At 38.7% G+C, this 17,028-nt stretch overlaps 1 protein-coding gene across 4 annotated transcripts in view; it reads right to left on the reverse strand.

The window, feature by feature from the left end:
• The window catches only part of LOC130915132 (CUB and sushi domain-containing protein 3-like), a 386,272-nt gene that overhangs the window by 146,453 nt on the left and 222,791 nt on the right, over positions 1-17,028 (reverse strand). For 3 of the 4 annotated variants that reach the window (XM_057834921.1, XM_057834919.1, XM_057834922.1), the window contains exons 35-38: positions 14,691-14,815; positions 14,480-14,576; positions 11,696-11,800; positions 2,140-2,258 (exon numbers count right to left, since the gene is read on the reverse strand). In XM_057834921.1, the coding sequence (XP_057690904.1) occupies positions 2,140-2,258; positions 11,696-11,800; positions 14,480-14,576; positions 14,691-14,815 (446 nt within the window). The remainder of the gene's footprint in view (positions 1-2,139; positions 2,259-11,695; positions 11,801-14,479; positions 14,577-14,690; positions 14,816-17,028) is intronic. The other variant, XM_057834920.1, reaches the window with a different exon arrangement.

Here is a 17,028-nt window from a genome sequence, read left to right on the forward strand (position 1 = left end):
ACACATACCGTACATACAGTGTATCACAAAAGTGAGTAGACCCCTCGCATTTTTGCAGATATTAAAGTATATCTTTTCATGGGACAACACTGACAAAATGACACTTTTGTTTCGGTAATACTTCACTCTAATCGGCCGAGTGATTTCGTCTGTGTGTGTGTTAAATTCTGCTTTTTTCACTCTTCATAAAGCACAGAATTTAGTTTCTTGAACTCATTTGAGTCAACGTTTATTGCAGCTCCACAACTTGGACCATAACAAAAGTAAGCACACAGACTTCGTGTGTCGATCAACTATATCTGTCCCTCGGGAAACTTAAACCCAAATAACAATAGTTCCTATTGTTACTGTCGTGTTGACAGCGATGAGCTCTCACGGATTTCTGACTCACGTTCTCACTTTCATTTTACCGTATCAATCCATGGAAGAAACATTTATTCATCATGATGAAACGAGCAAGTTATACAGCAGCCTTTAAAAGAAAAGTCACATCTGTTTTGTTTTCTCCTAGATTCTGGTAAGTTGGAGAAGTTGTCAAATCATATTATTACCATAAATATTGTCAGTTTATGGTAATGTTTTGAACTACCAATGTGCTATGCTTGTGCTGTGTTTCACCAGTCAGTAAAATGACATTTCTGTATCTGTACACGAGCTCTGTTTTCTTGTATTTTTCTATTTATTGGTGCTAAAATTAGGGTGCACATTATACACTATATACACATTATACATTATACAATCATTTTCCCTAGATTTTTACAAGTAAATTTGGGGTGTGCTTTATACACGGGTGCGCCTTATATTCGGGAAATTATGGTACATACATCCCTAAATGTCCAAATTGAGTACTGCTTGTCATTTTCCCTCCAAAATGTCACGTGACCCGTTACAGGAGTGGTGTTAGCATTGCCGCAGGGATTGAAGAGGTGGTTGGGGGGGGGGGGGGGGGGGGGGTCATTCCCACCACCATGCTTGACTGTAGGCATGAAACACTTATCTTTGTACTCCTCACCTGGTCGCCACCACACATGCTTGAGACCATCGGAACCAAACAAATTAATCTTTGTTTCATCAGACCATAGGACATGGTTCCAGTAATCCATGTGCTTTGTTGACATGTCTTCAGCTAACTGTTTGCGGGCTTTCTTGTAAATCGTTTTCAGAGGAGGCTTCCTCCTGGGGGGACAGCCATGCACACCGATTTGATGTAGAGTATGGCTTATGGTCTGAGCACTAACAGGCTGGCTCCACACCTCTTCAATCTCTTGTAATGAGTCACATTACATTTTGGAGGGAAAATGACAAGCAGTACTCAATTTGGACATTTAGGGATGTGCGTAGTTCCCATGTGGTGTGCTCACTTTTGTTTCCAGGAGTTTAGATATTAATGGCTATATTTTGAGTTATTTTGAGGGGAAAATAAATTAACTGTATTATATAAGCTGCACATAGACCACTTTTCATTGTGTCAAAGTGTCATTTTGTCAGTGTTGTCCCATGAAAAGATACACTTAAATATTTGCAGAAATGCGAGGGGTGTACTCACTTTTCTGATACACTGTATACATTTGATTCTACAATGACTTCTAGTCTGTGTATGGCCTAATGATGCTGCTGGCTGGTTGACTGAAGGGGGAGAAAAGAGAAGCAAATAGCCAAGAAAGGAGCGAGGGAAAATGGTGCGGGATTAGCAAGGTCACTGTTAACACAATCCATTGCTCATGGCCTTAGAAGGTTATACAGCTAAACAGTCGACCGCTCTAGCAACTAATCATTTCGTTAGGGTTTGAAGTTATAACTGCTTCACAAACCTGCAGACAGACATACGCTAACAAAGTAGCCAACAGCGGCTTATTTAGAATTACAAATTCCCACTAGCATACACAAGCAGTTTTACAAACACCTACATAGATACGGTATACATATTTGGTTAAACTCATTTTAAATCTCTCTCTCGCTCTTTCCCCCTCGCTCTTTCTCTCTCTCTCACACACAGAAAATGTTCTTAGTAATACTGCCTTGAAAGAGTAGCGCTTTAGGCTATTTTGTGAAATTGTCACTCTAGGCAGGTGGATACGAGTGGCTTATCATAGTCAGCTGAATTGAACTGCTTTACTGGCACAGAATGTTTTCACCTACCTGTAGCGAGAATCCTTGATCGCACTGGAAAGAAACCATGTCGCCTACAGTGTAACGGTCTCCCACTTTGTAGCCGTTAGTGGGGGGCTGCGGTTCAGGGCACGAATCCAAACCTATTGCTTAGGAAAGAGTCACAACACACATGTGTAGACAGCAATTATTCTTCTGCATGATGTAGTATACAACACCTGTTTAGCACGCTTGCAAAAGATTAGGTTTTGTAATCCAATGCCTGGCGAGGAATTCAATTAAAAACCAAATGTTTTAACATGTAATTACACAGAGCTTCACCTAAATGTTCTTTTAATTACATAATAATTGAGTGTAATCATTGCCCTCATCATAATGTTAAAAAAAAGTTAGTCAACTAGTGGATCTAATTGCAACAATCTTCCAACTGTGGTGTAAGGCTATCAGAGTGAAATTACAAAACAATCCCGAAAGGATTACTTGGCACGAGTATGGCGCTCCATTGGAACAAAGTGATTACAGAATTACTTGCCAGGAGAGGCCCACTACTCAGTGTAAATGGATTAAAAGTGATGGGGATCCCAAGTTCACACAAATGCAGCATGCTTTGCAATTTATGTTTAAGAGGGAAAAACAGGGCATATTTGATTTCGGAAATACATTACATTCATCTTAATTCAACCTTTCTTCTTTTAAAAAATATGAATACAGGGAGAACTCAAATAATACTGCTGTAAGCGTACAAGTATACCATTTGGCACTTTAGTAATGTGTACACTCTTCTCATATAAAAATAACTTTCACACTTGGCACACTGTGCACGTACAATTTATAAAGTGAGCTTCAGTGCCAATGGAGCTACAACACCTGCACACCCTTCAGATAGCGCACACGCACACACAAGTAAGACATCAATACATTAAAGCATAAACACGATTTTTTTCAATTCTTCCAAGAGTTGTCAGATTTGAAACAGCATGGAGGTGAGTTGATGACTGCAATCATAGCAACTGTAGTGACCACTTCAGGGTATGTTTACTCGCAGGAGTGGTGTCCCTAACGAGCACACACAAGCGTCCACTGACAGCTAGAGAGGCTAAATGAGTGGGTGGCATGTGGTGAATCTGCACTTGCTTCTAAGGATATGTACTCTGGCACTGGAATTTGTCATCCCCCTAAAAACAAACAAACAAACAAACAAACAAACAAACAAACAAACAAACAAACAAAAACAAACAACTCTAAGGCTAATTGAGATAATGATTTTAGGGCGTGTTGGGTAGATGAGAAAAAAAATGCTGAAGCCCTTGCAAGTTCTGCCTCAAATGGCATGGACATTTAAAATCTGCCACAATGCAACATGAAAGAAGACTTTCTAGACAATTGGGGATTACAATTATGGCATATTCAGAAAATTTATTAATATTAAAACAAAAGCAACCCAAATAATATCTGTTTTCTACATTCTTATCCAAAAGCCTAAGGCTAACAACAACAAAACACACATAGAGAGAGGCCTGTAAAAGTAGATAAGGAGGTTTGCAGAGAGAGTGAAGAGTGGGCTTAGTCAACTTTCCCCTTTAAAGAGCCAGAGGCCGTGTAGGAGCCCAAAAGATAAATAAATATTTCAATTTTACTCAGGACAAGTGTAAGACCATTATAAAAGGCAGTTAAATGATAAACGATGATAAATTTGGGAAGATGTACAATGGTCTCCTTTGCGCTGCCCAAATGCTTTTCGGTCAAGAAAAACTTGCCCAAACTAACCATCAAAGAATCACATTGTCTTTGTAAAATCCTCTTACATTTGCAATATTTAAGTATAGTTAATTTATTCTTCCATATTTTGTGCTTACATGAGATGTAGGTTGTCAACATACAAATAATGATCAATGTGCTGATAAACAACCGATGGTAGTGAATTAATGATAGAATATGTGTGTGGTACTGTTGTTGTGAATGTAAGTAGGATACTGTAGGATATTGTTTGTGTATTTAAAAATCCATCTGGCATGTATGCCGATGTCAGATTTGGGAAGTGAATGGGTTTATTTTATTTAATCAATGGAAATACAAATCTTTGTAATCAGAAAGATTAATATAAAAATGTACTGCGAGGCATGTGAAAGTAAGTTTTCACAAAACATACTTACAGTATATACAGTCAAGGCCATTAAGTTAAACTGAAATCTGTAGGCTAACTGCTACAAATGATGTTGAAATTGGATGGTGAAGTGTTTGTTTGTAAAAAATAATTTTTAAAATGTTCAAACTCAACCATTAACTTAAGAATGGGTTTGCAGTGGTGGGACGGAAATGAAATCAGAAACGGGTTAGCAGTAACATCACAGGGTCCTGTGCGTAGATCCAATTTAAGTGATGAACTGTACGTTGTGTTTTTCAAGGACCGTCTGCAGGTTAAGCAAAGGAGAACAGTAAAAGGTTGCAGTGACTCCCTCACCCATCCTGTCCACTCACCTTGTTGGTTTTGACAAGTGTGACATGACAAAAGTCAAAAATAAATAAGTATGAATTCACAAATTTTGATAGAAGTAGTGTTGACAGGGGAAAAAAAATCTTCATATTTTGTATTTTAACTTCTAAAAATGTATATTTCATCAACTAACAAAGGACTTCCACAGGATATGTTCAAGATGAGTTCATTAGTGTGAAATAGTATTCAAAATACTGAAGAATAGCATAGGCTTTAGTGAGTATGCAAATGATTTGTTAATGTAAGATCCTATCAGTGTCACAAAGCTCACACAAAGCTTTCTTGTAGAAAGGACTGACAATACGCTTGTGCTTTAGAAGCAAAACTGCTGTGTATACTGGCCTTTGTGTAAAAATGAGGTCTGAGCAAGCAATAAAGCCATTGCAATTTAATGAGCAAATGCACCAAAATATGTGCATTGCCTCAAATAATAAATTCAACAGTTTACCATAGCTAGAATGTTCTTATATTTTTCTATGAACACCACCACTACTACTACTACCACAATTACAACTACTACTACTACTACTGCTTCTACCACTGCTACTCCTACTTCTATTGCTACTACTGGTGATAATTCAAAGTGCCAATTATCACTACAACTGACGACATTCTGTATTTGTGCTGAGTGGCCAGTAGCTGGAAAGCAGTTAGAGATAGTATAGTATTACAAATGGGTCTGTCTCTAATGTTACACAGTATCATTTCATAAATCATTTTTAACCAAAATATGGAAAGGGCCAAACACTGCGGGATAAATCAACCCGGTATAATAGTCTCTGCATTTGTTTTTCTAAAACATCGTATACTCTGTAGATAAACAACCATTCCATATGGAGTACTTGAGGTTTACCCTTGGTTTCCAGAATATTCAATTTGCTGTCATATTCAAAATGGCTCTTCCAGAAATACCACTGACATCTGCATACTACCTTAAATCACACACAATGAGGGACTTCAGTTATAAAGCATGTCATTTAAAGCAACGCTTAGTAACTTTTCGGTTTTAGTCGATTTTAGCGACTCTTGTGGACATAAGCGGTAGTGTTTTGCCTTATGAAAGACTGCGTTTCCCATTATGACCAGCGCACACCCGCACAGTGTCGTAAAATCATCAGTCGGTCAAAAAGCAATCTCCCGGTCGTCTGCAGATGGATTTACCAACATTTTTTCTTTCCAGCAGCAGTGTGTAGGATGAATAGTAATAATGTTTTGAATCCAGTGGTGGCTAAACAATAGCATAAGACCGTTTAGCAACCGTCTGGCTAACCTTCTCCCCCCATCCGAATTTGTCAGCGCTGGAGAGTTCAGTGGGGGGATGTCAATCCAGTGAATGAAAGCCGGGCCAATATTTACTCTGTATATCCTGAAAGCCTCGTTTTTTTCCCTCCTCAGACAAAACTCTTTGTCTCTTTTGTTGCTCTGCCAGCTTTGCATAATTTGCGCGAAAGCGTTCGCATCGACTTCCGTCTTTATAATGAAAAAGAAAAAGGAGGAAGTGACGTATGCCATAAAGCAGTCAGCACATTTGTATTTTATTTTAATTTTTTTATGTGGCAAGATTCATGCCGGTGCCGGTGAAAACGATGCAGACCCCCTCAAGATATAAAAGAGGTGTCATTCAACTAGACATATTATTCAAAAATTTTATGAAAATATTTTCTCAAGGTTGAAAAGTTACCTAGTGTTACTTTAACTTGCAAATGTGGCGGTGGGGTTGAGGCGAACCCCAGTGATCCTGTCCAATTTACTTGTCCATCTACTTTACCGCTTTTTATATCATGGAAAAATACAATAAAAATCAATAATTCTAGAAAGTACACAGAATTGCTGTGAGCATTTTAAAATTCCATAACTTTTATCCAAACAAATGTGATTATTTCAGATATTCCACCATTGTTCGTGACGTCAGTTATACCCTTCATTTCTGTGGCAATTGAGTGGTCACTTAAATAGTCGCATATACATGGAATTTTGCTCAGGGAAAAAAAGGCGAATGTGTATTTTGTCCTTCTACTATTTTTGTAAGCAATTCCATGTTGCAACACCGACCTGCTCAACTAGTGTGAATTTACTCAAAAATAAATAAATAAATAAATAAATAAAATAAAACTATTTGTTTATTTATTTTTTAAACATAGTGTTCTGTAGAGTAACAGATGTCCACTGCCACCAGACGCTTCCTTTTAGTTTGCTGAGGGCTTGTTGAAGAGTTGGCTGCATACTATTGACGCCTACAAAAGCCTCATTCCCCTCTTTCGGTACATTTTCTCCCCATCTTGATGTGGACAAAGTAAACACCAAAAAAGTGGGAACGAGAAAGGCTTGCCGGAGCGCTGGGACTGGACCTTGTCGGGGCACCGGGACAAGACCGGGGAGTATGACACAGTTCTGAAAAAAGCTAGAAAACCAGAAAGAACTCAGACTATCTGAATTAGGAACCTAATATGCCATGTTTTGCCTCGCAGGCCAAAACCACCAATAAGTCTGCAGCCTTCTGCCACATTCTAACATCCTGGCTGGTAGTCTACACATTACCGCCAGATAAAAAGACCTTGGGTTTAAGTGATGTGACCTTCGTCACATATGTGCTGCAATTTCCTGTATTTAAACATTTTCTCTATTATTTTCTCTATATCTCTAAAGCACTTTGAATTGCCTTGTGTTGAACTGTGCTATATAAATAAATTTGCCTTGCCTTGCCTATTGTTATAGCTCTACGAAATTTGTTATTAGTCTACTCTGAATCTTTGAGCAATTCACTATTTACATGTTCATGTACAACAGTTGTCCCCAACCACCAGTTCAATTGTTACCGGTTCGCATGGGAAATATATAATTTCTCATTTGTTGTCAACGACTGAAAATTATGCAAAAGCAAATACATAAAACAAAGCCTTTTAATTAATATTGTGGCTTTAATTTATTATAATAAACATACATTTTATTTGTAGAGCGCTTTTACCAATGCTCAAAGACGCTTTACAGTTGAAACAAAAACAGCAAACAACGTGAACAGAACTAAACAATAAAGAAAATAAATAATTATAAGTTAAAAGCTAGTTTAAAAAGGTGAGTTTTTAACAGTTTTTTGAATGTGTGAAGGTCTTAACAGGTACGGATGGGTTTAGAGAGTGAGCTCCAATGCGAGGAGGCAGCAACGGAGAAGGCTTTGTCTCCCCAAGTTCAGTGTGTTCTTTGTTGGGGCGGTGCGAGGATGTGGATGTTTCCATTAGAAGAACGGCGGTGACGGGAGGGGGTGTGTGGACAGAGAAGGTCTGTGAGGTAGGGAGGGGCCAAGTTATTGAGTGCTTTGTAAGTGAGAAGGATGATTTCGAACTATATCCTGTATGAAATAGGAAGCCAGTGCAGTTTGTGGAAGACGGGGGTAATGTGGTTCCTATAGGGCATGGGTCATGAATTAAAAATCCTCTGGGTCCGAAATTAAAAAATTACAACAATCTCGGGTCCGGAAATATTTTTAATGCTTCTATTTTTTCCAAAAACTACAAACATATCTTTACCTGGCCATCCAGATAATTACAACATTCAAAAATGTAAATTAAATAAATAAAATAAATTTATAGTAAGTAATAAATAATATTTAATAATAATTAATTAGTAATAAATAATAAAGCGATCATATTTAGCCCTTAATTCCACAATTTTTTGAGAATGGATAGCAGAGTTCATAGGGAAACTTTGCGGAAAAGCTGCATGCTTCGTCTCATAGTGCCTTTTCAAATTGCTACTTTTTACAAGCGCTGCCGTTGTTCGGCCATTCCTTACTACGCGGCGAAACGTCTACACAACGCTCAGCGCGCTCGCGCAAGCATCCGCACGCATGCGCACATCGGTTAGAAGCGGCGAGTACTCATTATTTTTGTTTTTATTTAGTTTTTTATAACCTTTTCATTGCCTCAAAAATACTTTTTGCATGTATTACCCTCTCATACTTTTAACCATTGTGGTTTTTTGTGTTAGCTTTGAAGCAGTTGACCACATTAGTCACGTAGCGTATTTAAACCGTCCTTATTTGGTATAACTGCATTTAAGTATTTTCTTAAGGCATTTTGTAGTACGTTCTGCCTGTATGCATCCAAACAAAACAAGTTTAGCGCGCACGGTCGTACTTTGGGTGTCAAATTCGACTAATGTAGGACGTTTCGCCAAAGTAGCAGATTTTGGCAGAACACCGTCTCTGAACAGATGAGGCATAGCGGTCTAGTGCTGCCGCCAGGTAAAATGAACAAAAATGTGTTGGTCTACTCCTCCTTAAACACTCTGTTTTCTGCATCAATCTTGCGTAGTTTTGAGCACGCCATTTGCCGTACCTTTTCGCCTCTTCCTCCAACTTCATTCAGCTCAGTTTTTGGCTGTCACACCGCGGAGTCTGGAAAGCGAGTGTGAGACATCTAAATATAACTTTCAAATGCTTCACTCCCATTGGCTGGCTCAAGTGCATCACCGCTAAGGTTTTTGTTTGTTGCCCACCTCCGCTCTGCAAACCCGCAGAAAAAATGATTTTTGTTGTTGCAACGTGTATTAGTCCGGACAGCTTGAGATCCAGTCCAGACGGCTTGGGGGTCCGGAACCGGACCGAGGTCCGCAGTTCCATGACCTCTGCTATAGGGTATATTGTAGTTTAGTGATGAGTTTGGATGGAGAACCAAAAAGAACGCTATTACAGTAGTCAAGTCTGGAGGTGATGAAGGCATGGATGAGGGGCAAAGATGGGCAATGTTCTTGAGGTGGAAGAAGGCAGTTCTGGTGATGTGGTTGACGTGCTGGTCAAATCTTAGTTTATTGTCGAAAATGATACCTAGGTTGCGGGAATGTATAATTTACTTATTGATATTGAAAAATTAGAAATGCTTCCTCATTGTGACTTTTTAAATACACCTATTTAGGATACAAAATACTGTAAATGCAGACAAATGTTCAATGTGTAAAGTATTTGGAAATCGGAAATGGCTTTACTGTAGTTATGTACAATCATGTTTACACATATTAAGGGCATAATGCAGTAACAGGAGACAGCACACAGACAGTAAACAATTTTAGAAAAATTATACAAAACCCCTTGCAAATAACGTGTGCTGCCAGGATAGTGTTTGACTTTAGATGTCGTGCTGGCATTCCCGCAGCGTGATACATGGAGCACAACAGAGTCGATGTCAAGCATGGCACTGTCTTCTTTGCTACTGTCCCTCCCTACACACTGATTTGGCACTATGATTGCACGTCTGCTGCCAACTTCACTGTGGAACCTTTGATGTGCACATGCCATCCCTTTTACTTTTCACAGAAAGGTGAGGCGTTACCATTACATACAAGTGAAATACTTGCATTGAGAATAGAAGAGTCTAAGTGGTGGCTAATGACAGTGAAGGTGGTGAGTGCAAAATAAGAAATAACTAGGGACCACTGACAGAAATGGCTTACATCTGTGGAGGATGTTATGGAATTGAAGCACAGAATGACTGTGGAGAAGTAAAATCATTGTCAGCAGTGAGAAGCTGGAGGCAGCCAGACGGCACGGAAATACAATGTGACAACTGTTTTTTATTCATTTGAGGCAATCGGTTGTTTTCTGTTGTTACATTTGAGTCATGTTCTATTTTGTTCTGGTTAAGATCTGATTACTTTCAAGACCCCGTCTCCATTCGGAAATTTAGAGTTAATTGCACTTTTTTATAGCCAACAATGAACCAACAAAACAATAACAGCTATCCTGCCGCGTCACAATTGATTGCTTTAATCTGTAGGTGACTGACACATGCAGAGATACAAGTGTGAAGAAATTGGAAATAGTTTTGTCATGAAGAATGAATAATAAAGGTAAAATTACAGGATGGTGACCGGTCACCAAGATATTGATTTTTAAATATCCGTAAACAAACACAATTAATGAATGTTGCTAGTGGTATGTAATGTTTTTTTGTTTTTCCATTGCAAAGTCCTGAGAGTGTGCCCCATTATATGGAGGGAAATAGCTTCAGAAATGTCCTTAGACCTGAATGATACATATCATGCATTTTTTCACAAATTAAACTATTTTCACTGGTGAGTGCATGTGGTCAGCCGTTGGCTCGCTTTTACTCGACCAAAGTGTGTGAAACAAGTGGGTGTTTAGAGCAATATAATACATACGAACGTGAAGCACACGGTCTTCAATAACTAATGCAAGATGGCATGTATTTTTCCTGGAATGTAGTGTTTTTGGAAATGTGAGTATCACAAAACTTAAGGACTTTCGTACTTAATTGGATCTGATGTCCCTGCTAAGTGTGAACTACCTTTAAACCTCTCCTCACATTTGGAATAGCCGTGGCAAAATGCAATAATTATACATGAGAAACACATTTTCAGATGAATACTAAATATAATAGCTGTCACCTGAAAATTTACCAATGAGAGGAAGCAGACCATCACATTAAGAAAAAATGCCTGCACTGTCCACCGCAACTCCTCAAAAGTTTAGCCAAGAGTATAATTTACACAGTGCCTGTTGACGTTTATTGAGTTGCAGAATGTGCCCCCTCTGCTCTGAACCAATGCCACCCTCCCAGATGTGCTCTGATGCACACACTGAATGAAGCTATGTTTGCTTTACACTGACTAATTTTACCTCTTCTCCTCAGACAATTAAGATTCAATTGCGTTATCATTGCTAGATGTAATATTTCATCACCAATCCACCAATATAAATATACACTAGTCAATTAATGTAACACATGTTATGACTGACACTACCGTACACAAACACCCCTGATCCCAACATCGGTAACTCAGCTAGATAATATTATCAGAAGCTAATTCTGACAACATTGTGAGCAGACATGCAGCCACTATACCATTGTGTTTATGGCAGAAGCAAGATCAGGGATCAGAATTAAAATTTTTACTAGACAATAGATTTTCGACTGCTTCACTAGAACGCCAGCAGAGCAGATGGAATACCCCAATCTGTCAACCACATTTTTGACACTCACACCAGTCAGCACTTTTACGGTGTTTTTCCTTTCCCACATCAGTAAAGTGACAAACAATACAAGAGACTACGCACAGATAAGCCATTTCTCCTCATACCTGTGTACTCCAAATGGAAGCCAGCAGACGATACACTGATGTCAGACTGAAAGGTCAGGTAGAGGTTGTTTGATGTGCTGTTCAGTAGTTGGGGAATTGTTGTGCCTGTATTAGAGAGGATAAAGTTCATAATCAAATTGTCTATTGGGTCTTTCAGCATTTCATATTTTAATTACCACAAAAACCATGTACAGTATATTAGCTGTATGAGAAAGGAAAAAAAGACATTGAATTTTATCCAGTCTTCAGCTTTTAAGAGGATAAAGCAATAAAAGGCGATCCCACAAACTGTTTCAAAATGTTACAAAATGCAAGAACGTCTTCCGTTTTAAAACATGCAAATAGAAACGAAGTATGAAAATGACCACACACTGGTAATTAGAATAGAAAAAGAATATAATTTCAGATCCATTTTGCTGATCGCTGTTTTAAAATGTTTCACTGTTTTAAAGCCCATTACTAAGGTGGCCCCGAAGTGCAAAACACAACGGCAAATCAAAAACACTACACTGCAAATAACATAACAAAAATACAAAATAAAAAACAAAATGCTAAATCACATTACAAACAGAAAACAAATTCAAAAACACAACGGTACATTCAAAAACAAAATGGCAAATAACATAAGAAAAATACAAATTAAAAAACAAAACGCCAAATCACATAACAAAAAAAAAACTAATTGAAAAACACAACGGCAAATTCAAAAACACAACTCCAAATCACATAGCAAAAAAAAAAAAACAAATTAAAAAACACAACGACAAATCCAAAAATGAAATTACATTAAGGAACCGGGAGAGGTAGGTCCTAGTCAAAAAGTACACTCATCGCTGATTGAACGAATCTACCGTCAATGAAAGGGACTGATAAACTCGGAACTTTTTTCTGCGTCTGGTGTTGCATTTGGAAATGAACATTACCGAAGACGCGAACGTGGCTTCCGCTATAAATCCATCCATACGTCTTCAATCACTTTGAATATTTTTATTTGAGACATACGTATAAAGTAAAATATGCTGGCGTTGTCATAGTGGGTCATCGCAATTTTCCTGTTGGTACGTTCGATGTGCCAACGCGACGCTCCCATTGACTGTAAATAGTGGTGTCAGTTAACACACAGTGTGCCTGCAAATTCAACCAATGGGAGCATTTTTCAATTTGTTTTTTTGTTGAGTGATTTGGCGTTTTGTTTTTTTAATTTGTATTTTTTGTTATGTTATTTGCCTTTGTGTTTTTGAATTTGCAGATGTGTTTTTGAATTTGTTTTTTTGTTATGTGATTTAGCGTTTCGTTTTTTATTTTTGTTATGTTATTTGCTGTTGTGTTTTTTAATTTGCGTTGTTTTTTTTTATTTAATTTGCCGTTGTATTTTTAAATTTGCCGTTGTGGTTTTTTGATTTGCCGTTGTGTTTTGCACTTCAGTCCCACCGTAGATTACAATGAGAGTAGCAGCATGTAAATACAGTGCAAACTAGGCCTTTAACGATACACAAACTCTTCAGGTTGTATCCCATTTACATTAACAGTAAAATAGGTTTTGCATCCAAGCATGGTAATTCTTTTGAAAATAAATACTATAAATATATATTAGTGCCATTAGCTATAATGAAGTTAAAATAAGTACTTGGCAGCTTTCTATCGCATACCTTTTTGATTAATAAAAATAAAATAAAATAAAATAAAATAAAATAAAATAAAATAAATAAATAAAATATCATGGAAAAAGTTCTGCTTTCATATCTTTGTCTCTGACAATATCACAAAAAAAACGAGTAGGTATCACAAAAAGGTAGTTTTAATTATCATTCTTTTTTTATAGGTAATACAAGACTGTCAACAACTTGAGACTTTAGCTGACATAGCCTGTAAAAAAAGCTACAGCTACACAAAATGTTGTACTTTGCGACAAAATGTTTGTTGCTTGCTGTCTGATGTTGCAACTTTGAAATAATTTCAAATGAATGACAAGATGTGCTACTCTGCTCATTGAATGGCATCAGCAGCAAATTGACTGAAGTAAGAGTGGTCAGTTGTCAGCAATAGAAAACCGATGAACATATTTCACAAATATGCAAATGTACTGAACACACTTGTGCTAGTGTATGGAAATGTACTTGCATTGGCTCATGTTTTCGAGGTAAAATGCGACCGCTTCTCTCTAGCTCGTTCCCTCTCTGTCTCTGATTCTGTTGCTCTCACATTCTTAATGAAGCACCGTCTCTGATGTGTTCCTGACCGCGTTCGAGTAATCGAATCAGGAATGGGTCACACAAAACTTTTTTGCAAATGTCACAAGTCATAGTCAAAGTCTTAGCCCATGAGACACCTTGAGATAGGATCAAGGCTCTAAGTGTTATAATTTTGATTACCATTTCCATATTGTTACATTCTTCGTGCAAACCCTTCAGACATACAGTATTAAGATATAATTTAATTAATATGTGAATATAGTAGGAGCATTTTCAAAGTAATTTCATTTCACTTTTACAATCGAAAGCTAATTCCATAACTTCACACAGTGTGGTCTGTAATCTGTTGATATTACGTGAGGATAGAGCACCGATGTCATTTGCGGGAGCTTTGGGGTAGTACTGTCATTGCACACAGGGGATAATTTGTAAGGGAAGATGTTCGTAATCTATACCTGGTTTTACACAGCGCTCTCAAACAGCAAATCAAATGTCATCTGGTCCATCACCACATTTGTTCTGCTTCCAAGAATTTGTGATCTCTGACTTACCATTCCAGATGCCATATGACATTCACTTGAATTAGTTTTACCTGAGTAGCTACCGAGTCTTGGAGCATTTCCATCAACTCCATCGAAAAAATCAAGCGAATCCCAGTTGTGCTCTGTTGCAAAGGTCACCACTTGAATCTACGAAAAAGGCAAATGGTACACAGGTGTAAAATATATTCATTACAGACATAAGGGCTACACAAAGTTCAGTTAATTAAAACATGAATATCAAACAGAGTAGTGGTAGTTTACTTGGATGCCAGCTCCCTCGGGAACAGCTATTTTCCAGTTACAGTTCAGATAGTTGGCATATGGATCTGGATATCCAGGAGACAGTATAGTGCCTTTGCGGCCTGTCAGCACCCCTCCGCAGGGAACTGGAAATAGTGACACAGGAAGCGATAGAAGCTCAATTGTGGAAAGGCGGGCGGATTTTATTTATTTATTTATTTATTTATTTATTTTTTATTTTTTTAAACCTGTCCTGTTCAGCTGTTTGACACAGAGAATGGAAGTCTAAGTGCCCGGATTCTGAACAGTTTTAATGTTTCACATTGAGAGTCTGACATACTCCCATTGTGATCATTCAAAATACCTTTTTATTATGACAAAGCAGCGAACAGGAAGGGATTATGGGGGGACAGAAGAAAAGAAATACAAGAGAAGAAAGAAAAGAAACACATACACAAACAACAACAAGAAATACATTGAACATCTAAACTAGTTACTAATATGCTGGTGCTATCGTCAGCGAGATGTATTTCCTGTTTACACCATGTGGGGGCCTATTGGCCAGTGAAAGAGGAGAATGGGGGTGGGGGTGTCTATAAGACTATAAGCTAAGTGATTGAAAGGGGTAGAGTGTACACAAATCAGTTCTGTGATCTAGAACCCAGTAATCGTGTGAATCTCTTATGAGTGAAAGCCCGTTGGCGACCAACCCTACGCCGCCGCATCGCCAATCCCGGCACCGGAACCCCCAACCCGAGCATGCCCTACCACATCCAGCAGCACGCAAGCCCCACCGGGCGCGCGACAGCCACGCAGACGGGCGGAGAGACCGCGCGGGCACCAACCCAGGGCCACGGCCCACACCCAGCCAGCCCGGGGAGGGAGGGCGGGCGGGGGGGTTGGGGGGGCCATGCGCAGCCCATCCCTCCTCCAACCGCCCAGCAAAGGAGCCACCGTCCCCCCCCCCCGGGACCCAGGGTGGTCCCCCGGGCCACCCGCGCGCCCATCAACCGGCCTTCAGGGATGGCAGGAGGGGACGCATCACCAACCCCACGCCTACACCCACCCCCGCCCGCCCACCCGGGCCACGAGCGGATTTTAAATACAACATACTACCGTAATTTCCCGAATATAACGCACACTTTTTTTCTACCAAAATCAACTTGTAAAATCATGGTGCACATTATAAACGGGTACATGGATGGAGACAGAAATATATATATAAACTAGGGTTGGGAATCTCTGGCATGAAGCCGATTCCATATGTATCTAGATACACAGGTTACAATTCGATTAAAAAAACGATACATTTTTTAGGCCGAGCGATTCAGTTTAAGAACGGTACGGTTCGATACAGAGTGAAAACGATACGATAGTAAACATTTGTTGTGTATGTTCGTACAGTATTTTAAATATATGTAAAAAAGACCACATTTTTAATAGCAAAATTAAACAACAAAATGTCATACCAATGTTATGTTTTATTTTTTTATGAGAAAAAAAATAAGGCTTACTATATGACCGTCCTTTTGTTGGATGGGATTGATAATACAATAAAACTCCACTGACAGACAACAATAAAGTGCAGTAATTTAATTACTGTATTTCCTGGTGTTTTGAACACAATAGGTAAGTAATTTAAGTGCAAACTTTCAACGTAAACACCTTACAAGCAAAAAATATTATATGCAGCAGCTCTTGAAAAAAAGAATTAAACCTGTTAGTGTTATCATAAATAAATAGTAAATTATGCTTTACCACTGGTATAACGGGGGGAATAAAAACATGGCATTTTGGACAGACAGGTCTATAATCATTACTTTAACCTTATACGCAGCAAAGTCATTCACTTATGCCTGTGCTTCCACATTTTTTCATTCCTCATCACTGTCTATATCTCTTTTGATGGGCAGATTTTTCTTGAAGAAGATCAACTAATCCACATGTTCATGTTTAAGTAGACTGCGTTTCGTGGAAACAATATGCCGCCCTTTCCACCATTGTAGTGGGTTATTTTTCAGGGTTAAAAACTCAGGATCTCTGTACCGCTTCACTCTAGCTCTGTCCCATGCGAACAGATCTACGGTGGCCGAGAGGTGCCAGGAGAAATGCAAAGTCAAAACACTTTGCAAATAGAAAAAGCACGAACCCTAAATGCAAACGCTTTGCAAAAGAAAAAAAGCACGAATGCAAACTGCCACAACACGATCCCTAATTCCTAAAGCGCGATCGCAAATTGGCAAAAGCACGAACCTAAATTGTCACAACACGACAGCAAATGGCTCGCAGCACGACCGCAAAAGGCTCGCAGCACGACCGCAAAAGGCTCGCAAGACAATTGTAAAGACGATGACCCAGA

Source organism: Corythoichthys intestinalis, chromosome 4 (assembly GCF_030265065.1).
Source record: "Corythoichthys intestinalis isolate RoL2023-P3 chromosome 4, ASM3026506v1, whole genome shotgun sequence".
Taxonomy (NCBI): domain Eukaryota; kingdom Metazoa; phylum Chordata; class Actinopteri; order Syngnathiformes; family Syngnathidae; genus Corythoichthys; species Corythoichthys intestinalis.